This window comes from Oscarella lobularis, chromosome 1, assembly GCF_947507565.1.
Source record: "Oscarella lobularis chromosome 1, ooOscLobu1.1, whole genome shotgun sequence".
Lineage (NCBI taxonomy): Eukaryota > Metazoa > Porifera > Homoscleromorpha > Homosclerophorida > Oscarellidae > Oscarella > Oscarella lobularis.
The window spans coordinates 6,946,695-6,974,582 of record NC_089175.1 but is presented as its reverse complement, the minus strand read 5'-3'; the positions used below and the strand labels follow the sequence as shown (position 1 = coordinate 6,974,582).

Here is a 27,888-nt window from a genome sequence, read left to right as displayed (position 1 = left end):
CGGCGGCGAAATTTGAAGGCGAAAACGCGACGTCCCGTATTGGAAACGCAGGCCCCGTACGAAGCTCCGTAAATTATGGGAAGATACTGTTCCCATACGTCATAATAGGCGGAGTTACAGGTGTAAAAGGGGCGGTACCGTACCAGACCCTCTCTCCAAGGATCGGTAACATCCGGGGGAGAGGGGGTCTGGAACCGAGGCTACGTCGTGTCAATTCCAGCTTGCTTTACACAAGACAAACGCACTAACACCGCCGCGTTTATTAGCGAAAAGAATTCTAAAAAGAGGAAGAGAAAACGTGCCATTGGTGGCGTGAATCCCTCATGCGATGCGTCAGATGGCGCTCATGATATCTTCCCTCTCTCCGGGCCCACCCTCTTCCTCGCGACAGCTGTTATTGTGGAAGCACTTCTTGGAATATTCACGCAAGATGCCGTCGCTTCCGCATACGTGGATGAGAAAAGGTGACGTGTCTCCTGTTACCACTTCCTTAGCGCACGTACCTACCGTTTCTCTATATAAAGAGAACCCATCTAGAGCCTAATCATTGCAGTTTCTTGTTACTTGAAGAAATGGCATCTTTGGGCATTGCTGAGCGTTGTGATCTTATTGATCAAATCGAACTACCTCCGGTAGAGCATCATACTGCACCCGACGAAAGAGAAGTGCGGTACTCCGAAGGTGATACTGAAGGCAAGGTTATTGGAGGTTCTGTCATGCGCCAAGAAAAGTCCTTGTCACCGCAGCAACAGACTGACGTTGCATATTCAACTCTTCTTGCTCAACTGGCAGCTGATTCTAAAGACAAAGGACACTCGGTAGAATGGTACCGCGAGTACATGCGTGTTATGTCATTGATTGGCTGGCGATCAGAGAAGCTCGATTTCTCCGAAATTCACGGCAAATTAGGACAAAAGCTGTCTGAAATTATTTTGAATCTTCTTTCATCTATTCTGAGCGCGGAGCAGATAAAAGATTTAGAAATCATTCTGAATTCTTTGAAGGATCCCCAGAATGTCGAATCAAATTTTCTCTTCAACAAAAAGGCGGCAAGTGGCACGAACGCAACCTTTCAAATCAGCGACGCCTACATAGGTACCAGAGGAGGTGCTGCCATGCACTTCCTTGCCTCTCAATTCAATGGGAAGAGAGAGATTCTAGACGTATTGGGTATCAAATTCGACTCTAGCTCTATGTCTATGTACATGAGTGTCAGTCAATTCGAGTTGAATGAAGATATATATGGCGGAGTCCGCGAACAAGTCCGCGCAAAGTTGGGAGACCGTGCCAAAACCGAAATTAAAGGCATCCAAATCTGAGAATCCAGAACGCTGTGGCTAAGGGTGGCTAAACATTATCTCTGTCTTTTAGTTAAAGTCTCTGTTCAATGTCTTGTTTGCTCTAGTCAAATATATTTTATGATGCAAAAAGAGTGCTGGGGTGCATGGTGCTAAGAAAGAGAGTAGACAGGTTTTTAGTATGATTCTCAAAACCGGGTTTGGATAAAAGACTATAGAGCGGGGCCCCTCGTATAGAAAAAAATACTAGCGAACCAACGCTTTACTACTTGCACCTACTATCGTTCCCTAAAGAACTTAGCACGCGTGTAATATTCTCGAGAAAGTTGTCTGGCGAAAACGCCATAGTGAAAGTTCTCTTTGCCTTTCGCATGTTGTTATCTTCACTACGAGTGCATCTCGTGGAGACTCGATCGCGCCGCGATTCATCGCACTAGCTGCATCGCAAACGTAGAGTCACGACATTGGGTTTGGGACAGCTGTCCCAGAGAAACGCGGCAATGGAACAAACCGCGGACAGGCTGGAAGGAGTGGGCTATCCAAAAGAGAAACGCAGGTAAAAGGACAGGTACGACGATTGCACGGACGCTAGAGGCACTAATTCGATTAGACCTCGTCTACTCGTGGTCGGGTCTGCTTTTGGGACGGGATTTTTTACTACCTTTTCCCTTGACATAAACCCCTACAAACTATATACCATTCGAAAGCTCTTTCAAAGGCCTATTTTATACAAAATAGACGACGATGATTTAGGCTACTGTAAAAAAGGAAGGATTTTTTTTCTGACTTTGGTTGCGAATGGACTTTGGGACACCAACGAAATCGAGCAAGAACTCTTATATCAGGCCTTAGACGACCTTCGACCAATATTCCTGTGTTAGCAGTGAATCTAAGCTCAACACCAGCTTCTACTTTCAAAGTTTGTCCAGGAAGAACTGTGATATCGCCCACAACTGTATACGGACTACCAGACATGGAAATAGTCGTGCTAGTAGAAACACGTCCTCGAAGGATCGAATTCGGTCTCAGTATGGAAGTATCTCTGGATGCAAAGAGTGACACAGCCGGGCCAAATGGAGACGTAAGATAAGGAAAAAATTCAGCATTGGCAAGTCGAGAGCAGTATCCAAAGTCCACGATACGGTCACGAATAGCAGCTTCATTCGCCGTTCCCCAATAGTTTCTGCTGACGTTTACCGACAACTCTGACGAACTTTGAACTGGAAGTTGGATACCGAGTTCAAACTGTGATTCTGGATTGTTAAACTCATTGTTTGCCATGGTAATCTGAGACGACATAGATACAACAGCCCCAGCAGGATGGCCGTAATCCACAGCGTATAATTCAGTAGAATTCACAGTATTGTTCAGAAGACGATTGTTTTGAAACAAAAATGGTGACGTTGTAAATTCGTAAGGAGATAGTTTGACAACGTACTTTCCACTATTGCTGTGAAAAACATTTCGCGTCACGCTGAGACTTTCAGCAGTTCCCTGCAAAAGCATAGCTCCACCCGTACTTCCACGGTGGCCGACGAACGTGTTTCCGTCAATGCTAGCAAGTGCGTTCAACGAGCGGTCAAAAATCAGCCCATATCGTGTCTGGCCTGAAAACAAATTTTCGGAAATCGTCAGACGACTCAATCCTGCAAGTGAATAAACGCTAACGCCATCTTTGTTAGAATCAAAGACGTTTCTAGTGACGTTCCATTGACTGGAGAAGAAACCGTACAAATAAAGACCGATGTTGCCACTATTGGACACGCGATTAGAGTCGATCACGCGCTGTCCACTATTATATAGATCGTAGCCATCGATGTAGATTCCGTGATCAAGGCTTCCAGTTACCTCGTTATTCAAAATTTCGATGTGTCCTTGCAAATACGACATGTACAGTCCTCTGCTATGAGAGTGCCGTATGACGCTGTTTCGCAAGGAAAAAAATCCGTTATGGGAACTACTGTAGATCCCGTTATTCGAACAATTTGCTATTCTTGCGTTACTGATAAAGACGTCGTCATTGGTGCTTGAAAGTAAATTCCAGTGCCGACTGAGAACAGATTAGGATCATTAACACGAGTAAAGGGACGACCCGGTTTGGTTGAAAGGGCAACAGAATACAGAGCAAATCCAGGAGCACTACTTTTGTTTCCTGTAGTGATGTCAACGAAGACGGAATTGCCAGATGACAAAAGGCTGTCGTCAATCGAATTCGTATCGTGACCACTGTACTTTGTGATTATTGGTGAAGAGCTTGATGGTCCATTTCTTAACACAAGCCTATCGTCATTATAGAGCTGAACGGAAACGAGCGTCAGAGACAAGACGGTATTGGGAGGACCCCGAAGCTCGACAGAGCAGTAAATTCCAGCCAAATGATCGTCCTGATGTAAACCGAAGTACGTTCCATTCTCAATGTTCACGCTCAAAACAGCTGGCACAGAACAAATTGACTGATAGTTCGTCAATCCCCCCAGTGAGCTAGAGCTAGGATACATGCGAATTCCTGAACCCGTTACGTTTCTGACTGTAGTCCCGTGAAATGTCAAATTTCGTGTCCTCGGACCATAAAATGCTATTCCATCACCACGCCCTCCATCAACAGTCAATCCCGTAATATTCACTTCTTCGTGAAGGTACTCGAAAGATAAAGCAGTCGACGCAGAATCTTTGATAGTCACGTTAACGAACGTGGGTGACTTCAGTATGGCTCGCACGGAAGGAACATTTCGCCTTCTCCATCTTCCCGCCCCTTGAATCAATGTATGCTGGAGCACCGACGAAGGCAATGCATGACTGCTTCCTGAAACGGGAACTGTTGACGTCGGAGAAAATCGAATTCCGGCCCATCCTCCAAACTGTCTGTCATCGTCCAGTGCAACCAAATCATAGCATTCGATCTGATAAACTGCAAGGCAACGAGTTGAAGCCGAATATTGTCCTGAACTAAAGGTGCAGTTATAAACATCGGTGGCATTCCCCGGACAGCTAAACCTCGTAATGATAAGAGTTCCCAAAGAAGGATACCAGTCATCATAATAATCATAACCTCCTTTGTAGCCAAGCCTTTTACACGCTAAATTAGCAAGCTTGAATAAAGACGTGTAATCTCTGCTGACATTAGAGGGTAGGCAAATTGATCGCCACGCTTGATCAAAATTAATTTGTAACGTCCCATACTCGTAGTTTTCAGAAACATAACCGTCAGAGATACGAAATATGCCGTCATTGCGCTCGTCAGACGCAACAGATTGTTCACGAAATGTAACAGGACTAACTGAACTTCCTAGTGACATCATACTGCCTTCAACCAAAATGCCTGTATTGGCCTTGACTTCGATGACGACGCCAGCTTCAATAGAAAGTGAGCCTGTTGGAAGAATCGTGACGTCTCTCGTGATCAGGTACGGAGAACCAGCCGCTGTCAACGTCACAGAGTCGTTCAGCTGACCTCCTACCTCTCCAGATGGAGTAACGAAGAGTGGGTAGTTTCTAGGATGACTTGATCCTGCCACGTCAGATGGGTCGGCAGAGAGCAGAAAGGGAAAGTAGTCGATTGTAGCCAAGAAGCTCGAATCGTCGAAATCAAAAATTCTGTTCTGAATAATCAGTTCGTTATCTGTACTCCAATAGTTAAGTGTAAAATTCATTCTCTCCAAGGAGGACGTTACTTCGACGCCATTTCCAACATCATATGAAGAACCTGGATTGTCAAATACGTTGTGATAGACTTCTACGTTCACACTTCTTGTCACTTCAAGAACGCAGTTGGGAAACGTTTTAGAGGCTATTGTTCCATTGTAAACAACGTTATTTTTCAACGTATTATTTCTGAATAAGGCGATGTTTCGAACTTGCACTCCACTATTGAAGTACGTTTCAGGAGACAACAAAACGACGGACTTTCCCTTGTTACGAACAAACGTGTTTCCTTCTATGATCACGCGACCCTTGTCATTTGCACTCAGCTCAACAACGTTTGAGATGGATCCAACGTCGTTCTCTTCAAACCTGTTTCCAGAAAAAATCGCACTCTCGTCCGCCAGGTAAAAGTCTTGATGATAATAGAAACCGCCTCCGTTTTGACTAAACACGTTGTTTCTCACGTTAAACGACCCCACATATCCGTATTGGTGATGCGCGTAGAAATGCATTGCATAGGAGCTTTGCTGAGAGGTTCCAATGCGAGTAACAACATTTCCCTCAAACGAAATTGCCTTACCCTTAGTCAATCTCCAGCCGTACGTGTACGGTTCATAACTTCGTAGGTAGAGACCTGCGTAGATGTACCTCCTTCCAGAATCCGTGCGTGATCCGGTGAGAATGTTATTCAACATGGTCATATTACCAGCTCCGTTGCTATACCAAAAGACACCATAGTAATGGTCACTGACGAGTGATTTAGAAAGTGTCATCAGTGAAAAAAAACCATTCAAGTCAATTCCGGGGTTGTAATTGTAATCACGTACGCCATATTGAACTACAGAGGTGTCTATCTGAACGGAATAACCGTTTCCTGAGATCTGTATGCCACCTTGTCCGTTGTCAATTGCTTTATGTCCAGCAACGAGAAGAGATCCAAGAGGCCCTTGAACTCGAAGTCCGTAACCAGAAACTGAATGAATTGTTGAGCAATTCAGAAGGTTCACTTGTCTTGAGTCCAATCGATAACGAGAAACGTACGCTTTGATGTCGCCAGTAAAGCCAGAATTGTACTAGTAATGATATGTATCAAAGTACATCACCAATTGATGATAATCAGCTATTATGTCTGCGATTGACGACGTAGCGCAACGATCTAAATGCGAGTACCCTGTATCTCCATTCATCACATGAAGACACCCCCAACCGTTGATCCATAAGCGGTCAAAAGAAACAGACAACCCGTAACCAGGTGAAGTCTCCAAAATGCGGTAATAGTTAGTAGATGCTGTTGTAAAGTTAAAGTAGACGCCCTCGTCATCAACAAAATATGACTTTTTGTCACCATTCATACTCCCCGAATAACTAAAATCATGCGAGGGAACGCTAACAGTCGGTCGACCAATAGGAAAGGGAATTCTGGTAATACTAATACCGCCTTGAGTACAGTTCTCAAAATGACATCGCAAGCACGTAAGACGGCGAGATGACTGACCATTCAAGCCCGTTCCACTGCAGTTAAGAACAGTAACTGCTTCAAAGTCAATGTCTGCGTGGATATCATTGAGCTGAATCCCTGATAATCGACTGTCCAAAATTGTCACGTTGGTCATTTTGGCCACAGCTGACGTCGCTCTGATGGCCGCCACGTTTGCATCTGGAGTTGATCTACGAACCGTATCAGGCACAATGCCTGCATTCGAAATCTGAACATTTTGCATCACACTCAATGTCGAGTAGATCACTCCATATGACGAAGTTGTCACTTTGGCACCTCCACTTTCAAACGTGATTCCGCCCCAATATCCTACGCTTCCTTCACCGCAGACAACACCAATATTTATTGTTCCACTTCTGAGCGCGGCAATCCAAAAGAGAATTCTCGACGCCATCGCAGTCAACATTCGAAAGCCCAATGTCTCCCGTTCCAGCTCCAAAGAGCTTCGTGCTATAGTTAGACCCTATTGGATCATTGAATCCAAGATGACGGCAGACGACTTTGGCGTTGTTTTGGTTCCAAGAATCATTTGCACACTGTTCCCCACTTCATGCTCGACGCATCGTATACTTCGATTCGGCCTTCGCGAGGAGTTGCGCCGCCCACAAGACGCAAAACCGCCGAATCGACTCCCACAGTCGCGTTGTGACGCATAATGATTAAACGATCACGTGAACCCGCGACGGTTTTCAGGGTTCCATTTACGACAAGACGAACTCGAGCCTGAAAATTCATATCCACGCCAGACTCGATGGTTAGCGTCGTTCCTTTCGACACAGTCAGGTCGCTGGTGACTGCGTAGGGACTCTTGGCTGACGTCAACAGCGTATCTGATGAGTACACACCCCCGATTTCCGTTTCAATACTCACTAGGAGAGCAGCTTAAACTGGTCACAGGGTAAAAAAAAAAAGGCGTGGAAACTTACAGGTTTGAGAAGAAAAGAGGGTCGCACAAATGCCTGCCACCACGAGGAGCCATGTCAACGCCATTGATCCCTCAAGACAGCTCCTCTCGAATAAAGCTCTAGAGAAACATTAGGCGTTACGAAATGCTGCAGCTGCAAACCGTGTGCTTAATCTCTCTCGGCGAACGACTCTACACTGCGTACGCTCGCAAAGGAAACTCGAAGTAAAATCTGGGCGTGGCTACAGTGACACGGTATGCTTGCTTTATTTCCCTTCTATGTATGCCCTCTCGGTACGTACGCTTACCAAATGACTTTCAAAGACGACTAAAGATGCATCGGCTCGACAAACGATGCGAGCAGTCACACAAGATGCGAGCGTGCGTGCAAGACAGTGCGTGGGCCCCTCATGTGAGATGCCACCCACCCAGTACGCAAACGCAACATCCTCTTGACAACATTTCCCTGCGCGAGAGTTCGAAACACATTCGGAACAGCGGGACTGTTGAGATTTTCTTCGCTCATTTTCGCTGTACGACGTCGCTTCTTCAGGTTCTGCACGGTCAATAGAGTCTTCAGACGACTTTTATCAAAATTCGATATCGTACCTGGTCGCTGATGGAACTGTAAGGCAGCATCGCGCGAAACGGATGGAAAGGAAGAAGCGACAGCTCGATGAACTTTCTCGAGTGCAGAAACTCGAACGCATAAGCCTATACTTCCGTGCCAGGTAAGGGAAAAACAAGCCAAAAAAATCGGAAATAGTTGACCGCGACGCGAATAGATCGATCAGTGCAAGGAGACGTCCCAATCGCGTTTGCTCGAACCCTGCCAACATCCGGCCGACGCCCACGTGGCTCACCTGCACTCGACCGAAATCGTCTCGCAGCTCTTCGTCGTCGTTTCGGACGTCGAAACGGTTCTCGGTCTGATGCAGCGCATCAACGACGTCGACGCAATGGATCCCTGAAGACAGCTCCTCTCGAATAAAGCTCTGGAAAAAAAACATTGCATTACGAAAAGCTGCACGACGAGACTAACTCGAGCCTGAAAATTCGAATACACGCCTGAATCAATGGTGAGCACCGTTCCCTTCGACACAGTCAGGTCGCTGGTGACTGCGTAGGGACTCTTGGCTAATGTCAACAGCGTATCTGATGAGTACACACCCCCAATTTCAGTTTCAATGCTCGCTAGGTGAGAAGCTTAGATTAGTCACAGGAGTCCAAAAAGGCGCGGGAACTTACAGATTTGAGACGGAAAGAGGGTCACACAAATGCCTGCCACCACCACCACGAGGAGCCACGTCACAGCCATGGATCCCTAAAGGCAGCTCCTATAGAGAAACGTTGGGCGTTACGAAAAGCTGCACCTGTAGACGAACGACTATACACAGTTTACGCAAAGGGAACTAAAAGTAAAAAAATCTGGGCGTGGCTACAGTTGACAACAGCCGGTATCCGAGATCGTATTTTTTCTCTTCTATCTATGCTCTCTCCGTGCGTAAACTTACCGAACGGCTTTCAAATACGGCTAAAGATGCACCGGCTCGACGCAAAATGCGAGCAGTCACACAAGATGCGAGCGTGCGTGCAAGCGAGTGCGTGGGCTCCTCATGTGAGATTCCACCCACTCAGTACGCAAACGCAACATCTTCTTGACAACATGTCCTTGTGCGAGACTTCGAAAGACATTCGAAAACGTGCGTATTCGAAGGCGACTTCACCCCCTCAAAAAAGGCGATACGGGCGTTTGACCACAGCGCACGCGACTGTTCCTTCGTTCATTTTCGTCGCTTCTTCATGGTCTGTACGGCCGAGGGTTGTCTTCAGACGATTTTCATTAAAATTCAGTGGTCGCTGACGAGCGAAACGGATAGAAAGAAAGAAGCGACAGCTCGACGAACTTTTTCGAGTGCAGAACGGATCTCGGTCTGATGCAGCGCATCGACGACGTCGGATTCACGATCGGATCTCTCAGCGATTTCATCGAATGCTGCTCGAGCTCCAGCTCAAGCGAACGTCGACGTTCTCGCCGGAGCTCCGCCGTTTGGGATGAGTGTTTTTTTTTCAGGCCGTTCAGAGATTTGTGTCGTTTCAGTGTGATTTCAAAGCACTTTCTCTACTTTGTCAATCGCTGGAAGATGGAAAGTCTGTCAAGTGCGGAAGGTGAGCGGATTGAATTTGAATCAGCGTGGCCGAGTATGGGGGAATACATGAAAAGTATTGCCAAGTTGAATTGAAATCTAAGGAGTCTTGTCCCTTTTCTTGGCTTATTTACTGCAGTGTTCCGCTTAGTTGCATCAGCCTGCTTTCCTTTGAACAGGATCTGGTCACCACTTCATTAAATTCGTTCTCGTTTATCAAAGCTGAAAAAATGATCAGGGATTGCAATGCAAAAATAGGCAATTACAAAAGTCATGCATAAGACGGATAACTGAAAAATGACATAAGTCGGGTGAGACAAATTCGAAAATAAGAAATATACAAAAGGGTAAAGTGTAGAAATCACAAAATGCTTTTCAGCGCAAATCAATAAACAAACCGGACAAAAATCATGCGAAAAATACCCACTGGAACGCATTCCATCCTGCAAGACACGCACGTACAGCAACATTCATAATATAGGTTAATCAGACCTGTTCGACCCCTTACTAATCAGCCGCGTCGTACAATACAGTACTTCAACGTCCCTTCTTTATGAAGATGTAATCTCCGTGTACTCGTTTTCCTCGGCAGCTGCTTTCCCGCTTTCTATCTTTTCATATACTCTTTCTTCATCACTGGGCATGTCGTTTTCGGGATTGAAAGCAGGATTGACTACGTCAAGACCGCTCGGTGTGCGATCAGAGTACCTACTTACATAATTATATGGTACATTCAGAAAAAATATTCTACAATAACCTGGTCGGTTTCGTATGCTTGCTGTTCCTTTTCACAACCACAACAACCACTATAACAATCACCAGCAACAAAACAACGCCACCTCCTGCAGCACTACCGATTATGATCCACTTTGAAGCTGAGAAGAGACAGAAATTAGACTTTACTTAATTACCTAAACTATTCCTCTACCATCGGAACTAATTTGACGACATTGGCCTGTTGGAGAACAGTGCACCGTTATTGAAATCGTTGCCAATCCAGTTAGGGAAGGTTTTCCACCATCCTTCGCTGATACTTGAAGCTCGTACGAGGAGTCAGCATTCGAATCCAACTCTTTAGCTAAGGATACTTCGCCAGTCAACGAGTCAATGGTGAAATATTCCTGAGTCATTTCTATGCTGTACGTCACCTCTCCGTTGCTTCCTAGAAAACAATAGCTAAGTGATACGCGCATAATCCACCGAAAAAACTTTACCTGAGTCGGCGTCGATTGCACTGGTGTTGACGACGCTGAAACCGCGAGGCAATCCGACAACAACGTCCGATGGAGTATATACCTCTTTGCTGAACATAGGCGAATTGTCGTTAACGTCACTCAAAGAAATAACGGCGATTGTTTCAGACGTCCGGAGAACTGGCTGAGTCAGACTTGCTACAATGACAACCGCGATTTCCCTGACCTTTTCGTAATCCAACTGGACAGAATTCGCTACTTGGAGAACTCCGGAGTTGGTTATGGTAAACGCATTTGCACGGCTACCCGATTTGAATTCCTGGCTTCTTATCGAATACATGACGTTGGTGCTAGGCTTTCCGTCAACAAGAGCCTTGACACTCAAAACAGACGAGCCGTCGGGTGAGTTCTCTTGTAAAGTTGTGCTGTAATGTTCTTGATCAAATAGTGGCCTCTTGGCACTCGTTTTGTTCACAAAAACGAGAACGGTGACTTGGCCAGATAGGCTTGGGTTCTGTGTATCCAGAGCTCTGATAAAGACACTGTACTTGTCTGTTACGTAATAGTTGAGCACAGCATCATCTGTGAGATAGATTCCAACAGCACCGGCGGCAAAACGCTTAATCTCAAATACGTCTTCCGATTCACTGGGCACAACTGACACGAGCTGGTATTCAATCTGGGAGCGATCTGAACCGACATCTGAATCAGTGGCTGTCAAAGACAACAGCATCTCGCCTCCTTTCGTTTGCTCTCCGACAAAAACGGCATACTGACGTTGATCGAATTCTGGAGCGTTATCGTTGACGTTCGTGACGGATATCCTGACCGTGGCGACAGTGACGGCACCAGGAACTTCGGACGTCTGTGCAAGAATGTTGACGTTGTATTCCTTCTGTTGCTCGTAATCTAATGATTGGCTCAAGGAGAGGACGCCGGTTTTCGCGTGTATACTGAAAGGCAGAGATTCGGCGTAGTAGAGACTGTACGAAATGCGGCTGGCATTGAGCTGAGTCGTGCGAACAGACAGACGCGGCGTGACGGGCACAACAGATTGAACCCGAGCATCTTCGGCAAGACGTGCAACCGCTTTCGAACTGACAAACTCAAACTCATCAGCGATAGTGACGGTCAGACGAAAGGTGCAAGATTTCGGACTTGACGATTGATCTCGAACTGCTAAGGAAAACGTTGCCAAGTTAAACGGGCCGGACGGCTTTGGCGGAGAAGAGCGGAGAATCACGTCTGCCCCTGTCGAATCGTTCGTCACCACATCGAAGAGGTTTCTTGATAGAGAAGTTGACCGGAAGTTCGTCAGAGTGTAAGATAGTCGGCCAGCTGCACCGCTATCGACGTCAGTTGCTTTCAGTGTAAATAATGCCGTGCTTGCATTAGTCGTATACGGAATAGAAGTTGTTAGACTTCCTGGTATACATTGTGGAGCGTGATTGAGCGAGATGACATTTACGTCGATCTTTCCTCTCGTGTGGCACTGAGGCTGACCGAGATCAGATGCAACGACATTTAGAATGTAACTTTCGCCTGCAAGGGATCGAGATAGAGTAACCAATCCACTTTGGGAATTGATTTTGAACGGATCCGAGGCCAACGCATCCAGAGAATACTTCACTATTCCATTTGGTGAAGCTTTACCGTCTCTATCGATTGCACTGAATCGAACAACGTTCGTTCCTAGAGGAGCCATTTCACGGACATCGACAGACGAGGGAAGGCCGACGAAAACGGGACAGTGAATATTCGGTTGGGAGACGGTCAGAGATATTTGAAGATAACCGGTCAACGATGGCACGCCGCTGTCGGTTGCAGAGAGAGTAAACAAGAAAACGTCGCCAGCAGAGCTACGCAACGATGCTGCCGTAACTATAACACCCGTTTGAGTGTCAACTTTGAACAGCGAATGACGGCCACCCGAGCTTGCAAGACTGTACGTAATGCGACCGTTCTTTCCACTATCCATGTCTAAAGCGGGCTCAGACACGACGACAAATCCGATGTCTGCCGTCAGCGGAAGAGCGACGTCGACAGACGAAACATTGAAGGTGGGCGAGTATTGATTAATTCCAGCTAACTGATCACAGCGAGGTCCGTCGTAGTGTGCAGTGCATTGACAGTTATCTGGTCCAATGCACACTCCTGTAGACACATTGCCGCAGTTATTCACCGATGAGCAGTCGGGTGTATTACATTCCGGTCCCTTCCATTTGAAATCGCAAGTGCACGTATCTAGAGCCAGACACTGTCCATGGTCTAAAGAAAAAAATGATATAAATCCAAAAGAAACTCTGCAGAATCAGTCGTACGTGAACAAAATTCCTTTGCTTCGCATGAAAACTTGCTGCAGTCAGAACCAGTGTAGCCTTTCTTGCAGTCACACAAATCAATTTCAATGCAGACTCCGTTGCCAGAACAATCGCTCTGACCGGCGCACGACGTCACGCTGCAGTTCGACCCCTTGTAACCGGCGTAGCACGAACAGTATTTCTTCTCGTTCTGAGCAAGACAGACGCCGTTTCCCGAGCAATCGTCCAATTCCGGACAATCGGTCGGCGTCGCACAGTCGACGCCGGAAAATCCACCGGAACAAGAGCAGGTATTCGGTGCAACGCAATCACCGTTTCCAGAGCAATCTCCGACTTTAGTGCACGTCGGAAATGCGCAGCTCGATCCTCCCCAACCGTCCTTGCAGACGCATTTGTCAAAGCCGACGCACGAGCCGTGATTGCTGCAGTAGCCGACGGTTTCGCACGAGTGGCGATCGCAGCTGACTCCCGCCCAACCGTAGTCGCATTTACACTTGTCGTGATCAATGCATGCTCCGTGGTTCGAGCAATCGCTGATGCGACTGCAGTTGGCTTTCTCATTACAAGACGAGCCAGTAAACTCGACGGAGCATGCACACACATCGTGAGACTTACATCGACCTTGAGATAGACTCGTACAGTTGGACACTCCGTAACAAGTAGCTACAAAGCAATTCGTTAGACATCGGTTTTCCAAAACCATACACACACTGTCAGGTGGGGCTAACAGTTAGAGGGGTACTGTGTGAGTACGCGTGCTTCCCCAAAATTGCGAAAGCATACTATTGTTTGTGCTTTCGTCACGCTAGAAAAGAACGAAGACTTGCTTGGGGTGAGTTACCTGCTCCCTTCTATCCCAGCTCTGAGAACTATAATTGTAGATGTACGAGCTGAGTGCGCCTCCAGACCTTTTTAGTGCCCCACCACTGAAAAATTCTGGCTACGACACTGATACGTACCTGGTTCGTCGCAAAGAATACCGTCCCATCCGAAGTGACACTTGCAGAATCCAGACACGCAATCGCCATTCAAACTACAGTTTTCACACGATCCTAAAGAAATTGCTTTAAGTCGTAATCGTGTCAAAGCGAGGATCAAACTAACCGAGATTACAGTCTTCTCCGAACCAACCGGGAAGACAGATGCAGGTGCTATTTGCGCAGCGACCCTTTCCAGAGCATTGGGTAGGACAGCCTAGACTCATCCATGCAAACTGAGAAATTTAGCATTTAGACGTCATACCCGTTTGATACGTTTCCTGCTGAGCCAAAGTTGTGTCATTTGTGATAGATACGTCAAATATGCACTCCTGCAAGCGGACGCCGTCGAGACCTTGTTGTTTGCAAAGACTTTCGGCAATCTTTAGTAAAAGGAAGTAGTAAAATGGCACGCGGACGTATGTGACCTTACCATCCTGGTCGAAGAGTCGATGTCGTTGATTGAGTAGAGCGGAACGAATTTAGGATCGGTGTAGGAGGAGTCCATCGTGTCGTCTTTGTGAAAATTCGAATGATTCCACGACCACGTACCATTCAAGCCGGAGCCATCAAACGACTTGGCAATTTTCCCTGCATACCAACCAATCAGAAAAAACCCAAAACTGAACAGTGAACCTTACATGACTTAGCAAAGTCCAACACTTTGGCAGGGGCGTAGGTGACACCATCGGATCCCACCAAGTCGTTTGTCACATTTCCGTCCATCAGTCCGCACAATCCTTCGGTTGATCGTTTGAACGATGCAACGGGAGCGAAAAGTATGTTGATAAATTGACGCTCCATCGCTGCACTGTACCGGACGTCAACAGACAAAGAGACGCCATTGGAAAATTGGAATGAAATCAAAGCTATGCTTTCAGGCGACGACATCAAGGATACTTCAACGTGAACTGTGTCCTTAGCCAAGTTGAGCCTGAGACCGTCCGATAAGGACGTCACCACACCGTTGAGTCTAAAAGAAACTATTATTATCATATCGTTAAATCGACTGACAAACCTTAGAGTGGGTAAGTCTGAAGGCTTAGGCTGGTGAAGCGTTGAAATGGCAACGACACTCGGACCGGCTTTTATTGCAACGGCGCCAATTAGAGACGCTCTAGCGTACTTGAAGAAACGAGTGTCCACTCCGAAGTCGTTGGCAACGCTCTTGCAATACCAAAATTCGCCAATATCAAAGAAGTCGTAGCTAAATCCTGTAAAACCACGTGCGATACAACTTTCCGGCACCACGGATTTACCTTACCATCTAAAGTCTGCAAATGCGGATCTCCACCGCCTGGACGAGGCCTGGCGAACTGACAACCAGGACCAATCCACTGCTCGTCGCATACGCAGTACGGTTTTCTGTCTGCCTCACTTCCCATTGGTATGGTGCAGATGCCGTTATCAGAGCAAACTAAAACAATGACGCTGCACACACACGACAATAAGGTAGCAATTGTCAACTTACACGGCCAAGGACTGCAGTCAGGCACGTCACAGAAAGGCCCTTTCCATCCATCTGCACAAACCGGTGGCAGACCGCCGCGACCTTGCTTTGATTGACAGCTACAAGTGCAGTCTTGCCACACTGGTTCAAGGCCTTCCGGACACGCAGGACATCTAGAGTAAACGGAATGCACAGTAGTCTCAGCGTGTCAGCGTGTGACCTACTTATCATCAGGACAAACGCATCCGCTTGGACTAATAACAGAGTCCATGCAGTTGTTGCACTTACAGCCGCACTGACACTGGCCGTCTGGTCCAAAAACGCTCGCAGTGCCGTCGTTGCAAGTACACTCACACTAAGCAATAGAACCAACGATTCCAGCATCAATATGTAGGCCAACCGAAATCGCCTTACTTGGCACGTTCCATCGCCACCGACGTCTGCGTGGTCAAAATCCGAACACTGACATCGGCATATCGGCTGAGGCAAGAACGAATTAAAAATTTCAATCGACCCAGCTGAGCACGCCTGTGTGCATGAGCAGCCAGGCGATCCGCTGCAGCTGCAAGGCTGACAAAGTTTAATTCCGTTGCCGTTGTCGATGCAGGAGGCGGCCCCGGGACACTCACAGGGGCAGTCCGTCTCGTCCGTCAAGGGCAAACAGAGGCCCGAGGTGACGTTGATAAACGAAGCCTGTTGCCACGAATCAAATATCTGCGAAGAATTGTAGTACAGCAGATCTATGAATGACATTCCTTCTATTTGATGAACCCCGGCACGAGATGACGAAAGTAATTTCTAGACAACAACTCAAATATTCTCAATACGGTATCTATTGAGAAGTCGCTAGCATACCTTGCCAAAATCACATCCTCTAGAGCATCTTGTCGTTTCAAAATGACCTTTCAGTGACGGAGAAATTTCCACAGTAAATGAAGACTGGGGATAGAGACTGGGTGATGCTGAGAAAGCTGACGTCACGATCGCAGGTATCGATGACTGGGCCACGTGGTCCAGAGTTTTATACGACGAGGGCCACGAAATTCCGAATGTCGGAGTCAGGGAAGACTCAAACGTTGACGTGTACTGTGGATGATCAGCCAAATCTTGATCTCCCTTCAACTGAGCCTAATAAGACCAGTAGTCTACACTCGAAACTTTTTTGCGTTTCTTGAATGATAGTTACCTCTTTTATGTATTCGGTCCCAACTCCGTTTCTCCATACTGCACCCAATTCAGCATTTCCACGGGATTGAGAAAGATAGGAAAAGAATATGCTACTAGGACCGGTCACCTGCAAAAACAAGGCGCTCAGAGACAACACAAAATTGCGAGTAAGCCTACGTCGTAATCAAAAGAAAACGAATACGATGCTGACAGTTTCGCTTCACCACGAACGCAGATTGAACCGATAGAAATGCAAAAAGGCTTTGAAGGGGCAGTAACAGATACTGTAGGCGGAGATGAACTTCCTTTTCTGCAGAAAAAAAAGCGAGCCAAGATATATATAATCGACAGAAAGAGAGCTTTTTCAAACTCACGAGCTCGGCAAAATCTCCAAATTAGCACTGGTTCCAATATGCAAAGGTCCTTTGAATGAAAACCCGACCTTCGTTACGAAAGGCGACGTGTGGTTCGATCGAAACGTCATCTCTACTTGAGGATCGTAACTGACAAGCGTCTCAGTCGAGATTACTTCTCGATCGGAATTTCCAATCTTAAAATAACAATTAGGTGCAAACTTACCCTTCTACATCGACTCACTTTGGTTTTCAATATTTCGTGATGAAAGAACATTGTCTCGTTTGCATCGCACCATTTCATATAGCTACCACTATTTCCGCCGTTGCGTGGGGCACCTGGCGCATCACCGCCAATGTTCACACTCACGAGACCATCCCGCTCACTGCACGAAGTTCCGACACCGCTGGAGGGATTGAGTTCCAAGAAGGTTGTGCTGTCATCCCACGATCCATAGAAATCAGCAAGAACACCAGCGGCTGGGCCGCTGGGACGACCGACGATCACGTCACCAACCGATAGATCAAGGCCCGATGGAGAAACATTGTCAAACATAAGCACACCTTTGACGCCCGTGCCGCCAACACCCGTAACAATCGGAGCCTTATGGACCGGAGATGGCCCAGTCGTCTTTACCTGCAATTTTACAGGTGGAGGAAGTGGATTTCGAGAACAACTTGCCAGGGACGTATGAACGATTGTATGCGGTCCGGCACTGACAATAGATTCGACTTCTTCAAAAAATCTGCTTCCGTGCGCACTGACAATGCCTTGATTGCTGATGGGATTCAAGCCCAGCTTCTCTGATTCCACCGACGACAGCGCTATGACAATATCTCCGTCAGACGTTCGCCGACACTTGTAAACGGAAACAGATGGCGACAAAACTATTGTTTGTGAGGCTCCGGGAAGCTGCGGGGTGGAGGAGGCTGCAATCGCCTCAAGAGCTGTCATATTTGGAAAAATTTCTATGGCTGCTTCATCGTAGATGTCTTCCAGGTCAACAGTGTCAATGAAGTCAGCGTACTTTATCGTTTCCTCTAGGTAGGCTGGAGAAGCCTTGATCAGTTGATAGGCACCCCATTTGGTCATAGCAAGTATCTTGTCGAGTATTCCTCCACTTTGACGACTGGAAAGTATGTGGCCAGTGTACACGTCTTTCAGCGATGGCGTTGTGATGTAATAATTGTAGTTGCTGGCGCCCAGTAGACGGTAGATGGCCGAGTTTCCGGGATCAACTCGTACGTCAGGGTAAAGATCGACATACTTTTGACGCCGATCAGACGACGATCCACCCGAAGATCTCTTGTCACGAAAGTCTGACTCTCCGTTAGGAAGATGACTCGGAATTTTTTGCGCATTCGCACCGAGACCGTAGTCAGGCGTAACTCTTCCATAGGGACATCGTGACTCGTCCCAATTGAGGCAAGATGACTAAACAGTTGACAATGCAAGTCTTTCCGCAAAGAGTCTACTAAGATTTACCTTTGCTTCGTTGTAGCAGCGGCCTATGTCGTGACAATGCTGGCAAGTTTCGTAGCTGCTTGTTGCCACAGACAAGTCGCACGGAGAGGAGCACCCAATGTCCTATGCAAAAACTCTATAGTTATATACTGGCAAGAACCAAATCTTTATCAATTACCTTTATTTTATCTGAACAACCTTCTCTCCGTGGGCTGTAGCAGCTGTAGTAGAACCACGTGTTGCATTGCTGCTTATCTGGGCGACTACCTAGACCAGGAATGCAGGAGCTTTGACTATCACACCAACCACAGCCTGGCTGGCGACTGCAGGCGTCACACGTCGTGTACAGATTGCAGTAGGTCGTCGTACAAGCGCGTCCCTAGAAACGATAAATAATTTAATTTAAATCAAAAAACAAGTTATATGTCTCATGCCTTCCAGCCAACTCGGCAACGACATTGATTCGGCCCCACGCACGTTCCATAAACGGAACAGTCGTTGACGTCGTTGCAGTGAAAGTCGTTGCAGTCTTCGCCATGCCATCCCTTGAAACACGAACAAGTACGAGTAGCCCTGTCACACTGTCCATGCCGCGAGCAAGCATTTGGACATTCGTCTGCATGAATACCAAAAGAAATATAAAGACAACTTAGCACAAAACCAACAAAAACGTACCGGCTGGTAATTTGCTACAGAGAAACGGAAGACGTGTACTGCAATCCTCGATTTCCCATCCAGCCGATGTCAATTTCAAGCATTCTCCGGCTTTTCCTCCATTAGCGCTTCCGTAGTCAAAGTCCGATCCGTCGGACCACGACCATACGTTCCCGTCGTGTCGGAGTCCAACCCACGCTCCCGCGCTTGTAAGCGACGCAGGAGAACGGGGAACAAGGCCATTCAAAAATTTAGCTACGGACGCATCGTGGATAGACCCAAGCTCCGATCCCTGAGCCTAAAAATTAAAATGACCAAGTTAGAGTGTGTCCCAAGACGTGGAGCTTGCTTGCCTTGCAAAACGAATTTGCCGAGGCCCAATCCAGTGCTCCTTTGACGTACAAGTAGCAATAAAAGTCCCAAAAGTCCTCTAAAGTCCACCCATACTGACACCCTAGTCACATATAATATTAAGGAAGAAGACCTGTTCTTTACAGCGTACCTCCGTTATCGGTCCAAGGCGATTCCTTCACAACCGGTGCAATGTCAGCCGCTGCCAGGCTCAAAACGTCGTCCTTATCTCTCACTCGCTTCTCGGCTTCACTCAAATGCCGACTTCCCCACCAATTGTCGACAGCATTATGATGCCCTTGACCTAAGTCAGATCCTGCGGCAAACTCGTATCGATTCGCCGGATTAGTGAAGACGTTTCCAGTGTACGACGGCCCTACGCCAACGGCATACACCGTCCATCGTTCGTTCGGCGCTTGCCCAACATTTAGATACAACGTGTTGTTAGCAAATTGTTGCCCAGAAATCGACGATCTTTGGCCAGTTTCCCAATAGACTGCATAACGTCCGGTATTGTTGTGAAATGAGTTGTCAACGACGCTAGTAGCAATTCCGTTGATTGACAAAGTGTCGTAAAGAACTCCTGCAGAATTGTGATTAATCTTGTTGCTACGAATGCTCGCTCGAGGCCCTGCTGAATTGGAAGAGCCAGTAATGCTAATAGTACCACCTTCCCTGTTTCTAACGATGCGATTGTCAAATATGTCAATTGATGTTGATTCACTTCGACTCGCATCAAGATTTACGCTCACAGCTCCGCCACTGTTGTCTGTTAGTCCGTTATTCTGAATGACGATGCTTGCATGGTCTGCTGAGACAGCGATTCCGGCGGCACGGTCTTTGTATGACGCTGTCGTAAAACGACCGTTGTTTGATATGGTGCTTCTCCTGATTTTGATGTCGCGAACGACTGAGCCGTAGCCCGAATTTCCACCATTTGTGACATTGCCATCAATTCCATTCCAGCTGTTGTTTGAAATCACAGAACTCTCGATCGATACGCTTGAACGGTCGTATGTACTCTGACTAGAATTGAAAGCAATGCCAGACAGAAAGTTCGAAGCAAAGTGTCCACCGGACACAGTATGCAACCAATGAGAAGGAGAGGCTGTAAAAGAATAAATAGAATTGAGTTTGATAACTAATGCAAATAACTACCATTACCCATAGAATGTTGCTGAACGTATATCAGAACAAAGTCTTTCCGCGGATCAAAACTGGAGTAATACTGTGGCGCGTAAACAGACACATACGACGAGTTACCTTTTGTTACGTAATGAAGAGAATCACCCACGGACTGAACTCTTCCCGAGCGGAAAACTGTTTTGCCATCAATGACCGTGTGGCTCCACCAGTATTGAAATTGAATTGCCAAGATACCAAAAGACAATACGTGGTTTGGGTCAGCTTCAATGTTGACCCTACAGTTCTGATAACTATAACCATTCCGATTCACTAATTTCGGTACGTATCTCAAGTAGAAAGGAATCGACGCCGACAATATTCCAGATTGAGAGCAAATGTCCAGAGGCGATACGATGGGGTAATTCCAAGAACTCTGCAAAAAGCCGCCACTTGTCAACGCCAGCCCATGACCGCGGTTGTCAATAGCCGTTACTTCTTCCAATAAACTCGAAAGGGTATTTGATAATCTTAATCCTGTGCCTTCATTTAATGACAAGTCAAGTTTGGTAATATTGGGGGCTGGCGAGTTTAGAAATTCTACGCCCGTCCAAGCGTTTTTGGTCACACTTACATCCGTAAGAACAAGTCTGTGTCCCACTACTTGAATAGCTGCAATTTTTTCCGCATTCGCGTATCCTGCACCAGACAGGAAAACGTTACTCATAACTGACGGATGCTGCAAAGATTGCGAGAATCGAACGCCGGACCAATGAAGCCACGACTGCTGCTGTTTCAAATGACCTTGATTATTATTGCCCGTCCAACAGATAACATGCAACGCTCCGAGATGACATTTTGACCTTTCGAACACGTAGTTAACGCATTGCGCCAGTACTGACTCCGAGCCTCGGCAGATCAAATGCTTCAGCCATGCGTCTCGTGGGTAAGAAGAATTCACATAGTGCCACCCCCAACTGGCCTGGCTGTAGCCGAGTTCTCGGCATACAACGTCTGACAAGTAGTAATTGTGACTGGTGCGATAGAATCTATCTTCGTCATCCTGCAGAGCGCAAAGAGTTCCCCACGTCCCATTGTAGTACATTTCAGCAACTCCTTCGTGTTGTGCTGCTCCAACGAGACGTATGTTTCCTACACTGCTTCCCACGGACGACGAAGAACGTATAACTAAGCTGTTGTCAACAAATTTTATTGGCAGATTTTGCGTTCCTTGAGCAAGAAGACGACCTTCGACCATTATTCCTGTGTTTGCAGTGAATCGAAGCTCGACGCCTGCTTCTATTGTAAGAGTTTTGCCAGGAAGAACAGTAATATCACCCACAACTGTATACGGACTACCAGACATGGAAATAGTCGTGCTTGTAGAAACACGTCCTCGAAGGATCGAATTCGGTCTCAGTACGGAAGTATCTCTGAATGCGAGGAGTGACACAGCCGGGCCCGATGGAGACGTAAGATACGGAAAATATTCAGCATTGGCAAGTCGAGAACAGTATCCAAAGTCCACGATGCGGTCACGAATAGCAGCTTCATCCGCCGTTCCCCAATAGTTTCTGCTGACGTTTACCGACAACTCTGACGAACTTTGAACTGGAAGTTGGATACCGAGTTCAAACTGTGTTTCTGGATTGCTAAACTCATTGTTTGCCATGGTAATCCGAGACGACATAGATACAACAGCCACAGCAGGATAGCCGTAATCCACAGCGTACAATTCAGTAGAATTCACAGTGTTGTTCAGAAGACGATTGTTATGAAACAAAAATGGTGACGTTGTAAAATCGTAAGGAGATAGTTTGACGACGTACTTTCCACTATTGCTGTGAAAAACATTTCGCGTCACGCTGAGGCTTTGAGCAGTTCCCTGCAAAAGCATTGCTCCACCTGTACTTCCACGGTGGCCGACAAATGTGTTTCCGTCAATGCTAGCATGTGCGTTCAACGTGCGGTCAAAGATCAGCCCATATCGTGTCTGGGCTGAAAATAAATTTTCGGAAATCGTTAGATCAGTCACTCCAAAATTTGAGTTGTCCGAATAAACGCTAACACCGTCTTGGTTAGAATCAAAGACGTTTCTAGTCACGTTCCACTTCACAAATCGCGATTGTTGATTGTAGTCGTAACTGTACAAATAAAGACCACTGTTGCCACTATTGGACACGCGATTAGAATCGATCACGCGTGTGCGCTGTCCATTGTTATGTCGATCGTAGCCATAAATGTAGATTCCATTTGAACGGCTGTCAGTTATCTCGTTGTTCAAAATTTCGATGTGTCCTCGCAAAGACGACATGTACAATCCTCTGCTACGAGAGTGCCGTATGACGCTGTTTCGTAAGGAGTAAAATCCGTAGTGGGAACTACTGTAGATTCCGTTATTCAAAGAATTTTCTACTCTTGCGTTACTGATAAAGACGTCGTCATTGGTGCTTGAAAAGGAAATGCCAGTGCCGACTGAGAACATACTAACATCATTGACTCGAGTAATGGGACGACCCGGTTTGGTTGAAAGAGCAACAGAATACAGAGCAAATCCAGGAGCACTACTCTTGCTTCCTGTAGTGATCTCAACAAAGACGGAATTGCCAGATGACAATAGGCTGTCGTCAATCGAATTCGTATTTTGACCACTGTACGTTCTGATTGTTGGCGAAGAGCTTAATGGTCCATTTCTTAACACAAGACTGTCGTCATTATAGAGCTGAACGGAAACGAGCGTCAGAGACAAGACGGTATTGGGAGGACCTCGAAGCTCGACAGAGCAGTAAATTCCAGCCAAATGATCGTCCTGATGTAAACCGAAGTACGTTCCTTTATCCATTCTCACGTCTAAAACAGCTGACACGGAACAAATTGACTGATAGTTTGTCAATCCCGGCAGTGAGCTAGAGCTAGGATACATGCGAATTCCTGAGCCCGTTATGTTTCTGACTGTAATCCCGTGAAATGTCAAATTTCGTGTCCTCGGACCATAAAATGATATTCCGTCACCCCGCCCTCCATCAACAGTCACTCCCGTAATATTCCCTTCTTCGTGAACGTACTCGAAAGATAAAGCGGTTGACGCAGAATCTCTGATAGTCACATTAAGAAATGTAGGTGACGTCAGTATGGCTCGCACGGAAGGTACATTTCTCGTTGTCCATTTTCCAGCCCCTTGAATCAATGTATGCCGGAGCACCGACGAAGGCAATGAATGACTGCTTCCTGAAACGGGGACGGTTGACGTTGGAGAAAATCGAATTCCTGCCCATCCTCCAAACTCTCTGTTATATACAGATACAAGATCATAGCAGTTGACATAATAAACCAAAAGGCAACGACTTTGTGCGGAATACTTCCCTGAACTAAATGTGCAGTGATTGACATCGGTGGCAATCCCCGGACAGCTGAATTTTGTAATGATAGGTGTTCCCAAAGACGGAAACCAATATCGGGTAGAATGGTAGCCGCGGGTGTAGCCAAGCCTTTTACACGCTAAATCAGCCAGCTTGTTTAAAGAAGTGTAGTCTCTGCTGATATTAGATGGTAGGCAAATTTTCCGCCACAATTGATCAAAATTAACTTGTAATGTTCCATATTCATCGTCTCCAGAATAATAGCCATCTACGACACGAAATTCAATATTATTGCGTTGTCCTCGAGCAATAGATTGTCCACGAAATGTAACAGGACTGATTGAACTTCCTAGTGACATCATGCTGCCTTCAACTAAAATGCCTGTACTCGCCTTGACTTCAATAACGACGCCAGCTTCAATATAAAGTGAGCCTGTTGGAAGAATCGTGACGTCTCTCGTGATCAGGTAAGGAGAACCAGCCGCTGTCAACGTCACAGAGTCGTTCAATTGACCTCCTACTTCACCAGAAGGAGTAACAAAGAGTGGGTACTGTCTAGGATGACTTAATCCTGCCACGTCAGATGGGTCTGCCGATAGCAGAAAGGGAAAGTATTCGATTGTAGCCAAGAAGCTCGAATCGTCGAAATCAAAAATTCTGTTCTGAATAATCAGTTCGTTATCTGTTCCCCAATAGTTAAGTGTGGCATTGATTCTGTCAAAAGAGGATGTTCCTTCGACTGCATTGCCAACATCATATGAAGAACCTGGATTGTCAAATACGTTATGATAGACTTCTACGTTGACACTTCTTGCGACTTCAAGAACGCAGTTTGGCAACGTTTTATAGGAGATCGTTCCATTGTAAACAACGTTATTTTTCAACGTATTATTTCTGAAGAAGACGATGTTCTGAACTTGCACTCCGCTGTTGAAGTACGCTACAGGAGACAACCAAACGATTGACTTCCCCTTGTTACGAACAAACGTGTTTCCTTCTACAATTATGCGACCCTTGTCATTTGCATTTGAGGTACTCAGCTCAACAACGTTCGAGTCGGATCCAACGTCGTTCTCTTCGAACCTGTTCCCAGAAAAAATAGCGCTTTGAGCCACTTGGTAAAAATTCTGATTATAATAAAAACGACCTCCGTTTTGAATAAAGACGTTGTTTTTCACGCTAACCAAGCTCACCAATCCATATTGATAATTCACATTGAATTCCATCGCATAGGAGCTTTGCTGAGAGGCTCCCACGCGAGTAACAACATTTCCCTCAAACGAAATCGCTCTGCCGTTAGTCCTCCAGTTGTACGTGTTCAAATCATAACATCTTAGGTAGAGGCCTCTGTAGATGTACCTCATTCCAGAATCAGTGCGAGATCCATTGAAGACGTTATTCAACATGGACATATTACCAGCTCCGTAGCTATACAAGTAGACACCATAGCGATGGTCACTGACGCGTGATTTAGAGAGCGTCATCAATGAAAAATAGCCATTAAAGTAAATTCCGTAGTTGTCATTGTAATCACGTACGCCATATTGAACTACAGAGGTGTCTATCTGAACGGAATAACCGTTTCCTGAGATCTGTATGCCACCATGTCCGTTGTCAATTGCTTTATGTCCAGCAACGAGAAGAGATCCAAGAGGCCCTTGAACACGAAGTCCGTAACTTGAAACTGAACGAATTGTTGAGCAATCCAGAAGGTTCACTTGTCTTGAGTCCAATCGATGACGAGAAACGTACGCTTTGATGTCGCCAGTAAAGCCAGAATTGTGCCAGTAATGATCAAAGTTAATAACCAATTGATGAGAGTCAGCTGTCATGTCTGCGTTTGACGATGGACCGCAACGACGAAAATGCGAGTACCCCGTATCTCCATTCATCACACGAAGACACCCCCGACCGTTGATCCAAAAGCGGTCAAAAGAAACAGACAACCCGTAACCAGGTGAAGTCTCCAAAATGCGGTAATAGTTAGTAGATGCTGTTGTAAAGTTAAAGTAGACGCCCTCGTCATCAACAAAATATGACATTTTGTCACCATTCATACTTCCCGAATAACTAAAATCATGCGAGGGAACGCTAACAGTTGGTCGACCAATAGGAAAGGGAATTCTGGTAATACTAATACCGCCTTGAGCACAGTTCTCAAAATGACATCGCAAGCACGTAAGACGGCGAGATGACTGACCAGTCAAGCCCGTGCCACTGCAGTTAAGAACAGTAACGGCTTCAAAGTTTATGTCTGCGTGGATATTATTGAGCTGAATCCCTGATAATCGACTGTCCAAAATTGTGACGTTGGTCATTTTGGCCACTGCTGACGTCGCTCTGATGGCCGCCACGTTTGCATCTGGAGTTGATCTACGAACCGTATCAGGCACAATGCCTGCATTCAAAATCTGAACATTTTGCATCACACTCGATGTCGAGTAGTCCATCACTCCATATGACGAAGTTGTCACATTGGCACCTTCACTTTCGAACGTGATTCCGCCCCAAAATCCCACGCTTCCGTCACCGCAGACAACACCAATGTCCTCTGTGTGCTTACACTTGTTATTGTTCCACCTCTGAGCGCGGCAATCCAAAAGAGAATTTTCGACGCCGTCACAGTCAACATTCGATAGCCCGATGTCTCCCGATCCAACTCCAAATCGCTTCGTGCCATAGTCAGACCCTATTGGATCATTGAATCCAAGATGACGGCAGACTACTTTAGCGTTGTTTCGGTTCCAATAATCGTCGCACACCGTTCCCCACTTCATGCTTGACGCATCGTACACTTCGATTCGGCCTTCGCGAGGAGTTGCGCCGTCCACAAGACGCAAAACGGTCGAATCAACTCCCACAGTCGCGTTGTGACGCATGATGATTATACGATCACGTGAACTCGCGACGGCTTTGAGGGTTCCATTCACGACGAGACTAACTCGAGCCTGAAAATTCAAATCCACGCCAGACTCGATAGTTAGCGTCGTTCCTTTTGACACAGTCAGGTCGCTGGTGACTGCGTAGGGACTCTTGGCTAACGTCAACAGCGTATCTGATGAGTACACACCCCCGACTTCCGTTTCAATACTCACTAGGAGAGCAGCTTAAACTAGTCACCGGGAAAAAAAAGGCGTGGAAACTTACAGATTTGAGAAGGAAAGAGGGTCGCACAAATTCCTGCCACCACGAGGAGCCATGTCAACGCCATGGATCCCTGAAGACAGCTACTCTCGAATAAAGCTCTGGAAAAAAATATTGGGCATTACGAAAGGCTGCACCTGTAGGCGAACGACTCTACACAGTGCATGCAAAGGGAAGTCGAAGTTCTATCTATGCTCTCTCGGTGCGTACACTTACTAAACGGCTTTCAGAGATGCACTGGCTCGATGCAAGATGCAAGCAGTCGCACACAAGATGCGAGCGTGCGTGCAAGAGAGTGCGTGGGCTCCTCATGCGCTACCCACTCAGTACGCGAACGCGACATCCTCTTGACCACGTTTCCTTGCGCGAGACTGCGAAAGACACTCGAAAGTGCGTGTTCTAAGGCGACTTCACACAAAGGCGATACGGGCGTTTGCACAACAGCGCACGCGACTGTGGAGATTTTCTTCGTTCATTTTCGCTGTACAACGTCGCTTCTTCACTTCCGATGGAGTCTTCAGAAGATTCTCGATATCGTCTACGTGGTTGCTGATAGGACTGTAAGGCATCCACGCGCGAAACGGATGGAAAGAAGAAGCGACAGCTCGACGAACTCTCTCGAGTGCAGAAACGGTCCTCGGTCTGATGCAGTGCATTGACAACGTTGAAGAGCGACGGAAATACGAACGGGTCTCTCAGCTGTTGCATCGGACGCTGCACGAGCTCATCAACGGAGCTCCGCCGTTTGAAAATAATTCAGTCACGGTGATTAGAAAGTGTGAATATTTTTTCTTTGAGGGTTTAATTTGACTCCGAAGACTGATATAAATTAAAATCGAAGTT

At 46.6% G+C, this 27,888-nt stretch overlaps 3 protein-coding genes across 7 annotated transcripts; 1 reads left to right on the top strand and 2 right to left on the bottom strand.

Annotated features, from left to right (window-relative positions):
- Nucleotides 1-195: 195 nt before the first annotated feature.
- LOC136187429 (uncharacterized) lies at nt 196-1,424 on the top strand. Its single transcript, XM_065975030.1, has one exon. The coding sequence runs from the start codon at nt 573-575 to the stop codon at nt 1,317-1,319; it is 747 nt and encodes a 248-aa protein (XP_065831102.1). The 5' UTR covers nt 196-572; the 3' UTR covers nt 1,320-1,424.
- A 708-nt stretch (nt 1,425-2,132) lies between these two features.
- Nucleotides 2,133-9,056, bottom strand: LOC136187380 (protein bark beetle-like). 4 transcript variants are annotated; one of them, XM_065974976.1, is made up of 8 exons: nt 8,857-9,056; nt 8,591-8,679; nt 8,385-8,536; nt 8,206-8,337; nt 7,952-8,056; nt 7,651-7,898; nt 7,365-7,462; nt 2,133-7,307 (listed from the first exon to the last, which is right to left on the bottom strand). In XM_065974976.1, exon 8 carries the CDS (start codon nt 5,711-5,713, stop codon nt 3,287-3,289), a length of 2,427 nt encoding a protein of 808 aa, XP_065831048.1. In that variant the 5' UTR covers nt 5,714-7,307; nt 7,365-7,462; nt 7,651-7,898; nt 7,952-8,056; nt 8,206-8,337; nt 8,385-8,536; nt 8,591-8,679; nt 8,857-9,056; the 3' UTR covers nt 2,133-3,286. The 4 variants fall into 4 exon arrangements, with proteins under 4 accessions (XP_065831048.1, XP_065831034.1, XP_065831041.1 ...); XM_065974962.1 differs by having other exon boundaries at nt 7,952-8,337; XM_065974969.1 differs by having other exon boundaries at nt 7,952-8,337; nt 8,591-8,666.
- Nucleotides 9,057-9,760: 704 nt separating this feature from the next.
- Nucleotides 9,761-27,464, bottom strand: LOC136187307 (uncharacterized). Of its 2 annotated transcripts, none has more exons than XM_065974890.1 (29): nt 27,262-27,464; nt 27,049-27,146; nt 20,585-26,995; nt 19,572-20,528; nt 19,423-19,523; nt 19,091-19,367; nt 18,850-19,031; nt 18,594-18,794; nt 18,437-18,538; nt 17,195-18,385; nt 16,972-17,147; nt 16,775-16,907; nt 16,617-16,724; nt 16,286-16,558; nt 15,845-16,228; nt 15,655-15,785; nt 15,452-15,603; nt 15,245-15,397; nt 14,999-15,194; nt 14,622-14,953; nt 14,414-14,571; nt 14,246-14,363; nt 14,108-14,197; nt 13,963-14,055; nt 13,004-13,666; nt 10,704-12,950; nt 10,418-10,651; nt 10,247-10,364; nt 9,761-10,200 (listed from the first exon to the last, which is right to left on the bottom strand). In XM_065974890.1, the coding sequence occupies exons 2-29, from the start codon at nt 27,110-27,112 to the stop codon at nt 10,041-10,043; spliced, it is 15,405 nt and encodes a 5,134-aa protein (XP_065830962.1). In that variant the 5' UTR covers nt 27,113-27,146; nt 27,262-27,464; the 3' UTR covers nt 9,761-10,040. The 2 variants fall into 2 exon arrangements, with proteins under 2 accessions (XP_065830962.1, XP_065830968.1); XM_065974896.1 differs by having other exon boundaries at nt 9,761-10,197; nt 27,262-27,463.
- Nucleotides 27,465-27,888: the final 424 nt, after the last annotated feature.

Coding starts and splice junctions, on each gene's coding strand:
- LOC136187429 (XM_065975030.1), top strand. CDS start 573: ATGGCATCTTTGGGCATTGCTGAGCGTTGTGATCTTATTGATCAAATC.
- LOC136187307 (XM_065974890.1), bottom strand. CDS start 27,112: ATGGCGTTGACATGGCTCCTCGTGGTGGCAGGAATTTGTGCGACCCTC. Junction 19,524..19,571: donor GCCTTGGACCGATAACGGAG/GTACGCTGTAAA, acceptor ATATGTGACTAG/GGTGTCAGTATGGGTGGACT. Junction 10,201..10,246: donor AAGCATACGAAACCGACCAG/GTTATTGTAGAA, acceptor TAATTATGTAAG/TAGGTACTCTGATCGCACAC.
- LOC136187380 (XM_065974962.1), bottom strand. CDS start 5,713: ATGACACTTTCTAAATCACTCGTCAGTGACCATTACTATGGTGTCTTT.